General features: G+C 63.5%; 1 protein-coding gene across 1 annotated transcript; it reads left to right on the forward strand.

Moving 5' to 3' along the window:
• Positions 1 to 784: 784 nt before the first annotated feature.
• Positions 785 to 9,153, forward strand: E2F2 (E2F transcription factor 2). The gene is made up of 6 exons (XM_082071380.1): positions 785 to 1,365; positions 6,536 to 6,623; positions 6,937 to 7,156; positions 7,238 to 7,396; positions 7,555 to 7,669; positions 7,899 to 9,153. Exons 1-6 carry the CDS (start codon positions 1,081 to 1,083, stop codon positions 8,382 to 8,384), a joined length of 1,353 nt encoding a protein of 450 aa, XP_081927506.1. The 5' UTR covers positions 785 to 1,080; the 3' UTR covers positions 8,385 to 9,153.
• The last annotated feature ends 450 nt before the right edge of the window (positions 9,154 to 9,603 follow it).

Here is a 9,603-nt window from a genome sequence, read left to right on the forward strand (position 1 = left end):
TACCCTCTGGCCAAATGGGGAGTCCTGTACCCCCACCTTCCCCCCCCTTTGCCAGGCAGACCTGACGCACCCCAAGGACGTGGCGAGTGGCTGATGGCTGGGGGCTCCGTGTGGTGGGTTGTGTGAAATGGTGTGAGCGAACCGGGGGCCAAACCTGCTCACGCTGAGTCCCTCTGGGGTCCCTGCCCCCCCCACCAGCGCTGACCCCTGCCCAGCCCCTGCCTGTGGGGAGGTGGGGGGGCACTGCTGCCAGACCACCCTCTGGCTGGAGGACCCCAAAATGTTTTGTCTCCTAAATAGTTGCAACTCCCCTGCACCTCAGGGTCCCTGCAGCTGGTGATTGGGGGGGGCAATGGGGATGGGAAGGGTCACAGTCTCCCCAGACTGGAACCCAACAGATTGGGGGGCGGGGGGGGCGTGTCCTCAAATAAATAAAATGATTAATAAAAAAATTAATCGCAGTCCCGATCCCAACCCTAGTGACCCCCCCCCACCCCCGAGCAGGTGGTGCCAAATAGCCCACGCCCCCTGCTTTGCATGCAACCCCCGCCCCTCCCTCCCGCCTCCGCGCGGTCCCTTTAAGGCCCCTCCCGGCGAGGCGCCGCTGGCTGCCGCATGGGGGCGGGGCGGCGGCGGCAGTAGCCAATCAGCGCGCGGCGTCTTCCGCGGGAAATCCGAATTTCGCGGGACGGCGTTTGGCGCTTAAAAAAAAAAAAGGGGGGGGGAAGCAGCAGCGATCGGGCGGGGAGGGAGGGAGGGGTCGGGCGGGGAGGGACCGGGCGCGGGGCACCGGGCCGGGGGGGCTGCGCTCCCGCTGCCCCGGCCCCAATAAGGGCGATTTCTGGGGTAAAGACGCTTTTTCCGCCCGGTTTTAGTGACGCCGCCACCGCGTTGCTTCTCTGCAGTTTTTTCGGGGGGGCGGTGGTTTTGGAGACCGGCTGGGGTCAGCGCCCAGCAGACCGCCCCCCCCCCAAAAAAAAAGAATGCCACCACTGAGATTGTGACCCATCCTTCCGTTGCAAAATCGCGGGGTGCTTCTGCCCCCTCCCCCTGCCCGGGCTTCTCGGAAAGGACTTTGCAATGCTGCGGCTCTCCAGGGGAGTGTCCCCCGCCCCGGGGAGGGGGGGCGCCGCCCTCCCGCCCCCCGCACCTCAGCACCACCCGAAGAAGGTCATGTCGGTGATGGGCTCCGTGGAGCGGGGGGTTTCCAGCCTGGGCAGCCCCCTGGTGCCCGCCGGCTCCTTCACCCAGGTCTACACGCCAGCGGCTGTCAGCGTCCCCGCTCCCCGGGACGGGGGTCTCTATGGCACCCCCCAGAGCCCCCAGCTCAGGACCCTCCGCTCGGCCTCGGCGGGACGGCTGCCGGTAAGGTGTCTGCACCCCAGCCCCTCCTTGGGCATCACTTGGGTGGGACAGGGGGCTGGGGTCTCCGTGCAAGGCAGGGAGCAGAGGATGGGTGACCCCAGGAGGTACAGCACCCCCCCCTTCCATATGTGCAGCTTCTATTGGGGTCCACACCCCCCTCAGATGTCTCTTTGGGGTGGGGGAGGGCGAGGTTTGAAATCAGAAGTCGCAGTGAAATGGCTCAGGCGTTTCTCAACTTCCCTTCCCCTGCAGAACTGGCTCCCGGCTTCCGCTTCTCAGCCTTTTTCGGCCCTTTCTTTCTCTGTCCGCCTTGCAAGCGCTTTGGCTCACACCCCCAAGCCCGGCCGTGGCGCTCGGGCCCTTCGCAAACCTTCTGTCCAGGTTAAGGAAGTGAGGGCTGGGGGCACCGTCCCTGCCTGCTGCTTGTCCCCACTTTGGGGCTGCGACCCCTGGGGTGACCTGTCACCTGGGGAGCTGTGGGGACACAGGGCAGGGGTGGTTCAGTGTTGCTGCCCAAGCTTGGTTCCTGCCTGCGGTTACAGTGGGGCTTGCAATGCCTTTTTTTTTGTTGGTGGGGGGTGTGAATTTGAAGCAATCCCCTTCCTCCACGGACACCCCAGGCACCAATGCTGGGAGCTGTGCGGGTCGGCACGGGAAGGGAGTTGCTGGCTCTTGGCTGTGTCCCTGTCCCCCAGCCCCACGGTCGGGGCTGCATTGCAGAGCCCAGCTGCCCCTAAAGGGGGAAACTGAGGCTCAGGCCGGGCGCTGGCCCCATGCCCAGCACTGGGGTGCGTGGGTGGCTCTGCCCACCCCCATTCTGCTCCCGGAGGGCCCCCGCAGAGCCCCCGGCTGGTCGGACCCGCTGGCAGCTGGCATTTAATTCCTGCCCGCCCCGGCCCGGGCGCGTGTCCAGCCCTCACTGTGGGGCTCTGTTCTCCCTGGGTCCTGGGAGGGATCCCAGACCCCTCCAACTTCCATTGAGTTTTTTCAAGGCTTGATTTATTTATTGATTCCCCCTCCTCTCCCCGGTCCCTGACACTCGGTGCCAGCTGGGGACATCGCCGTGGCTGGGGGACAGGGGGTGGCTTTGCTCCCCCGCACCGTGCTGTGGCTGCGGGGCTGCTGGGCCGTTGCCATCCCCGTCCTGGGGGCTCCAGAGCCACCTGTCTCCTTCCCGGCCTCTTTGTCTCTGACACGTGTGAGATGCCGAATCCTGCTTGACTGGGGGCTGTTGTGTGGGGAGAGACCTGTGCTGCTGTCCCCCCCACTAAAGCGCCCCCCAAACTCACAGTCCCGTTTCCGTGCATCACTGCGGAGCTGGGTTTTGGTTAACGACCTCCTTGGCATCATCATCATCACCACCATCATCATCACCCACACCAGGCTCCAGCCAGGAGATGCTCAGGGTGCTCCTGCCCACAACTGCTCCCTGAATGGGGTCTTGGGGGACTTGTGTGACATCTGGGGACATGAAGTGCGTGTCCTCAAGTGACACTTGGGGACAAGAGGTTTTTGGGCTAATGGTCTCTTTGGCATCATCATCATCATCACCCATGCCAGGGGATGATGGGGGGGCTCCTGCCCATGACTGTCCCCTGAATGGGGTCGAGAGGGGCTCGTGTGACACTTGGGGACATGAAGTGCTCCTACATCCCCCTTGGTGGCTTGCACGTGACATTCTCCTCTCTCCCCATCCCATTCTCTGAAGTCGTGATCTGATTCCTGCTGCTGGAGATCCCATTTCCAACCTGTGACAGTGGCATCTAGGGCTCCCCCCACCCCCCACCCCGTTTATGGGCACAACCTTTGTGTGCAGATCCGGGGCAATCAGATAATGAGTGTTTCCTCCCGATTCCCAACCAGGGCAATTGCAGCCGCTCCCACCTGCTTTGCTGGATTTGTACCCTATAAACGATCCAGGGTTCACCTGGTCCAGCTGGAGGGAGCCCATCACCCTGCGTCCGGCCACGGGAAAGCGGGATGAGTTGTCTCCCATGGTCCGAAAAAGTCTCAGATTTCCCTTAGTCTCTCATTTTGTGGTCCTGGAGCAGGTAAATGAGTTTCCCACCATTAAAACGCAATTTTCAGAATAGCTTTAGCTCGTGCCAGTCCCATCCTGAGTATTCACCCTGCTCCTTGGCTATATGGGATCTGTAGGGGCCTTGGGATCTCTTATAGGGGCTCGAGGCTGCGAAGGAGCCCCAGGAGAGCGATGTGTCCATGTGGCTCTCCCTGCCACCTCCGTGCCAGGACAAGGACGTTCAGAGTCCGCTGTGGTTTCATCGTGAGCCGGCAGGGCTGAGCCGCCCCTGCAAAGAGCACCCGGGGCAGCAGGAGGGGGGCAGCCCCCATGGGTGCTGGGCTGAGCCCCTTCCCTGGTGGGAGAACCGCTCAGCAGCACCCCCTTTGCTGCTGGGGTGACCCAGGGCCATCCTGTCCCACTTTGATCCCATCCAGGGTTTTTCTGCGTGGGCGGGAGGGGAGATGTTTTGGGGTGCAGGGCCTGGGGGGATTGGGATGGGTGGAAGGGTGGTGACCGTCCTGTTGCCCTTGGGGGGCTTTTTGTGGCTCAAGCCTTCCAGCCGTCCCCGGGGAAGGTCTCTGGCCAGTCCCCCTGCTCTGTCCATGCTGGGATGGGGCTGGGGAAGCGGATGGAGATGCTGCATCTTGAATGGTACCCAGGGTGGGGGTCCAGCCTTTCTTCCCCACACAGGGGGGTCTCCCCATCCTGGGACTAGGGCTGGGGTCACCCTCCCTCCCCTGCCCAGGGTGGGGCTGAAAGCCCCCAAATCTTGGGGTTCTGCATCCCTCTGTACCCCCCTAGCCATCAGCCACCCCAAAGACAGGGAGGGAGCAGCTGGGCGAGCCTGATCCAGTGGCTCCTTGGCATGAGCAGTATCCCCGGTGTGGTGACACAATGCCGGGGTGTCCTGTGGCCCCCCCGCCAGCTCTGGGTGCCCAACCCCGGGCGCCGCGTTCCCACACCCTGGGGTGGGGATGCTGGGCTGGCACGGGGGGGCAGGGGGGCCAGAAGGGCCGGGCAGAGCCCAGGCAAGCCCGGGGAAAGCAGCGGGTGCTGTTGAAAGGAAACGTTGGCAGGAGGAGCTGCCGCGGCCCCCCCGGGGGAAAGGGCTGCTCTGATGCTTGGGCTGGGCGCAGGGTGTAGCCTCTGGCGCCAGGGCTGGGCCCAGGGCTGCTTGGCAGGTAGAGCTGGCGGGGGGCCCAGCCTGCACCCCCCTGGCTTCCTCACCCCCCCAGCAGGCTCCTGCTCTCACCCGGGGGGGGTCGAGCCTCCTTTCCCACCCTCAGCATCATATCGGGGTGTAGCTGCTGTGTCCCCCCCATCCTGAGAAGCCGGGCTGGTGTACAGTGTGGGGAGGTCCTGCAGTGCCCTGGGGGGATCTTGGGGTTTGGTACCTGCCCCCCTGTCTGCTGTAGTTCCTTCTGCACCCCCCCAGCCTTGGCAGGGCGCAGGGAACCCCTCGCCGTGCTCTGCTCAGCTGTTGTGTGCCTAATCCTGCCTGGCTGGGGGGACAGCAGCTGGGACACAGGAGGGACCCCCTTGTCCATTGTCCCTCGCTGGTGTGTCCCAGTGCTGTGGGGTCCTGCCCCTGCCCGAGCCCACTGAGCTCCCCCCAGGCCGAACTGCCCGTGGGGGAGCAGCAGGGACCCCCTCGGTCCCCCCCTGGCACACAGGTAGGGGACACCACCTCGGTGGCTGTGGCTCTGAGAGGTCAGCTGGGGACACCAGGACCTGCCCTGTGTCGCTCCCGTGCCTCAGTTTCCCCATAGCTTGGGCGGATGGGTGCAGCTGACCCCTTTATGTTAGCTATGGGGACACACAGGGGGCCACAGCCCTTGGTGTTCAGAGAACCAAGGGTTTGGCTGCCAGCAGCAGGGGGGCCCCAGATGATATCGTGCCCCCCGCCCCCCCCGCCCCGTCCCAAATCGCGCTGGCAGATGCGTTGGGGTCTGATCCGGGGCAGGTGTTTCCCATGCGCTCGGCATTAACCGTTGGGGTGCCGGCAGCTCGGGGGCAGATCCGGGGGTGCGGGGGCTGGGGATGGAGGCGCGTTCGCTGGGGAAAACCTGCTCGGGGAAGGGAGGGAGGGAACAGATTCCCACAGGAGCTCGGGACCAACCTGGCTCCCTGGGGGGGCGGAAAACAGCCCCCGGCGCCTCTCCCGCCGGCCCCCTCGGGTGGGAACGCTGCCCAGCCCTGCCCTGCAGAGCGGGGTGCGCTCCCCGGGGAGCTGCTGTGGGAGCTGTGCTGAGCGGGCACCATGCGGGACGTGCTGGGGGGGACCCTGTGGGACAGCCCGGGCTGGGAGCAGGTAATGGGGCTGGGGGGGGGGGAACGGGATGGGCTTTGGGGTTGCTTTCTGGTGCTGAACCAAAGCGTCCCCCTCCCCCGAGTCCCCTTGCTCATATTTGGGGTTGTGAGGGGGTCCTGGGGAATCTGTGTCCATTAGTGGGGTGGTTTGGTGACACCCCCCCCAGCTTCTCTCTGCATCTGCTCTGCTGCACCCCCTGCTTCCCTGGGTCTTTTGTCCCCGAGTGATGCTGCGGGGGGGTCCCTTAGGGGTGATTTCAAGGACCCGTTTGCCCTGGTGATGGAACAGTGTGTGTGGGAAGGTGTCCCCCCTCCCAGGACCCAGCACCCCCCACCTCACCCCGATTTCACTCCAGCTGGGTGCACGTGTCTGGGGCACCCGTGGGTCCGGGGGGGCTGAGCCAGGCTGGCCCCAGGTGTGCTGGCGGCAGCTGGGTGCCCTCGGCCTCTGATGGTGGTGAAGCGGGGGGGTTAAACCCTGCACCCCAACGGGGGGAGCGTGAGGATCTGACCCGGAGCCACAGCGTTCTCAGAGCTCAGCCCCGAGGAGCTGCCGGGAGCTGGAGACGAGGGGGAATCCCAGGGGGGTTCCCTGCAGAGCCGGGGGGGCTGGGGGCTGCAGCACAAGCGGGCAGGAAACCACAGGGGGTGTCAGCACCCCCCCCATGCTCTCCCTGCCGGGTGCTGCGGGAGCCCTTCCCAAAAGGGGTTTTGCAACCAGATGAGTGTCTTGTGAGATCCCCCCATCCTGGGCTTGGATGATGCCCTGAGTGGGGGTCCAGGGGGCTCGGGGGGGTCTGGCTCAGCCCTGAAATGGGGTTTTCTCTCCTGCTCCAGGCCAAGAGGAAGCTGGACCTGGAGGGCCTCGAATTCCGCACGCCCAAGGGGAAGGGCAGGACGCTGGTGCAGGTCCCCAGCCCCAGGAGTAAGTGACACGGTGGGGGGGTTGGGAGAGGGACAGACCCCCTTGATGTCCCCTCTTAGAGTGCTATGATGTCCCTTCTAGCACCACCCAAAGTGACCCGAGGTGGCACAGTGGGAGCAGTGCCCATTCCCCCACCCCTCCATGCTGCTGCTCTCAAATCATCGCACTGGCAGAAAACTCCCTGGGAGGGTTATTTTTCCATCAGGTTAAGGATTGTACAGTGTTTAATGTCCCCAGCATGTCCAGCCCTGTGTCACCTCCATCCCCCGTCCCGCGCTAAGGAGACAATGGGGTACATCTCGTTTTCCTGCAGCCCCCAAGTCTCCCGGTGAGAAGACTCGCTACGACACCTCGCTGGGGCTTCTCACCAAGAAATTCATCCGTTTGCTGAACGAGTCCCCTGACGGCGTCGTGGATCTGAACCGCGCGGCCGAGGTGCTGGAGGTCCAGAAACGGCGCATCTACGACATCACCAACGTGCTGGAGGGCATCCAGCTCATCCGCAAGAAGTCCAAGAACAACATCCAGTGGATGTGAGTGATGCTGAGGGGGAGGGACACGGGGACAGGTGGCTGGGGGACATGCTGTCACTCAGGTGCCGTCTCCGCTGGCAGGGGGACGGGGATCTTTGAGGACGCGGCGGTGACGGCGAAGCAGCAGGCGCTGCGGGAGGAGCTGGCCGAGCTGGCCAGGACGGAGAGGACGCTGGACCAGCTCCTGCAGGACTGTGCCCTGCAGCTGCGGCAGCTGGCTGGTGACAAAGCCAACCAGAGATATCCTTGCTGGGGACAGGGGGAGGGAGGACAGGGTCCTGGGGACAAAGGACAGGGACCCCTCTGAGCCCCTTCTCCTCCAGCTGGCTTCCCCTGGGGTGGGAGGGTTGAGCTGTCCTGCTTGCAGTCGCTCTTTTTCCTATACTGTCCCCGTCCACGCTGGCGTATGTCACCTACCAGGACCTCCGCGCCATCAGCAGCTTCCAGGAGCAGACGGTGATCGCCGTGAAGGCCCCTCCCGAGACGCAAATGGAGGTGCCGGACCTCAGCGAGGTGTGTGGGGCGGGAGCTGCTCCCCCTTGCAGCAGGGTCGGGGCTGGGGGTGCGGCGGGTGCTGTTGTGTCTGTCACACGAGCGTGGTTTTGGGGTGTCTCCGGGGGGTCGTTTGACCCTGAGCGGGTTCTTTAGGGGTTGCGATGGACCCCGCATGGGCTGGGGACAATGGGTTGGGATATGGGTGCCCATCTGGATGCCCCCTAAACTTTGCTCTGCCCCCCCCTAGGACAACCTCCAGCTCCACCTCAAGAGCACCAATGGCCCCATTGAAGTGTATCTGTGCCCGGAGGAGATCCCGGAGGACAGCCCCACCAAGGACCACGGCGTCCCCTCTGCTGTCACCTCCCCACGGCACCACACCGCACCCCCTTGCCTACTAAACAGCCCCGAGCCAGCCCCACACCCACCCCACCCCACCTCCCAGAGCTGGGGGTGCACGGGAACCCCCTCCTCACCCCCATCTCTGCCTCTCGCCGTGCCAGGGGGGGCTGGCTCGCTGTTGGAGGTGGAAGCCGGGCTCCTGGGCTCCCCCCACCACCTCCTGCAGCAGACAGAGGACCAGCTGCCCTGTCCCCCCTCCCACCTGGACTCAGGACCCTTCATCACCTTCTCGCCCCCCCTGGAACAGGACGACTATCTCTGGGGTCTGGAGGGTGAGGGCATCACCGACCTCTTTGAGGCGTATGACCTGGGGGACCTGCTGAAGCACTGACCCCCCGCCACTCCCCGTTGTCTTTGTTCCCTCTGGTCACTCGTGTCCTGAGCGTGTGGGGTCTCTGTGGGGCGGCTGGAGAGCGTGGGGTGGGGCAGGGAGTGCTGGGTTTTTGGCAGGTGGTGGGGGGGGGTCTGGTGTCGGCCACCTTGGGTGGCTTCTCCTCGCTCTCCTGGGTTGGTTATCACCTGCGGGCTGTGTTTGTCACCTCGCTGGGCTCTGGGAGGTTTAAGTCCCTGGGAAGGATGCAGCCAGGTCCTGTTCCAGCGCTGGGATCCCCGCCGTAACCCCGCACTGGTTCTTCGGGGTCACACCGGGTTGTTTCGAGCAGCGTTTCCCGCCGCCACGGGTGGAATATCCTTAAAAAAATAATCAGGTGGCAAAGCTGAAGTCACCTTTGGGTGACAAGGGGGTGAAGCTCATATGTGGGTGCTGTACCTGCAAAGTCAGCGGCTCTGGCAAATCCCTGGCCAGGCCATGGAGAAGGGGCCCCTCTCCCCCAGCCTGTACCAGCCCCACACAGCCTCTCGGAGCCACTGGTGCTGGGGATATCCAAACTGGAGTGTACTGGGAGGAGGGATTTGGAGCTACTGGTGCTGGGGATATCCACACTGGAGCACACTGGGAGGAGGGATGCTATCAGCTGGTGACTGGGAGCATCACTCGCGGTGATGGGCTTGGGATGCAGCACGGGACAAACCCCAGGACATGGGGCTGGATACGGCTTTGAATTGTGTCATTGCAAAATATATGTAATTATTGCACTGTATTTATACGCCCCCCCGTCCAGCACAGCACTGGTGAGGGCCGGGTGGGTATTTTGATTTTTAAGCGAGTGTATTTAAGTTGTCCTTCCTTGGGGGGTTCTGCTGTGGTTTGGCTTGGAGGCGGCATGGGTGGGAGTGTGTTTTGGCGTGGAAAAACTTGTGGCACTTGATGTCTTCTGCACGGGAGGGGATAAAATAAAACTTTGGAGTTGTAAGGGGCTGTTTTCCTCTAACCAGCCAAATGCTGGGGTAGTCTGGGAAGAGAGAGCTGTTGGGCTGGTTTTCTCCTGTTTTAAGTGTAAAAAAACCTGTTTTGGAGCCTTTTAACTGGCCAGCCTGTTCTGGAGGACCTGGTAGAGAAGGGAGTTGAGATGTAGCCATGGCTGGAGCAAGGGAAACGGGTCTGACCTGCCGCAGGTCGGTGATCTCCAGCTCAAATCTGACCAGGATGA

Source organism: Streptopelia decaocto (assembly GCF_964273445.1).
Source record: "Streptopelia decaocto genome assembly, chromosome: 23".
Taxonomy (NCBI): Eukaryota; Metazoa; Chordata; class Aves; order Columbiformes; family Columbidae; genus Streptopelia; species Streptopelia decaocto.

Bases quoted from the DNA above. Each gene is read 5' to 3' on its own strand.
- E2F2 (XM_082071380.1), top strand. From the start codon at position 1,081: ATGCTGCGGCTCTCCAGGGGAGTGTCCCCCGCCCCGGGGAGGGGGGGC. The intron at 6,624-6,936 runs GTAAGTGACACG...GTTTTCCTGCAG, and splicing joins GCAGGTCCCCAGCCCCAGGA to CCCCCAAGTCTCCCGGTGAG. The intron at 7,397-7,554 runs ATATCCTTGCTG...GTCCCCGTCCAC, and splicing joins GGTGACAAAGCCAACCAGAG to GCTGGCGTATGTCACCTACC.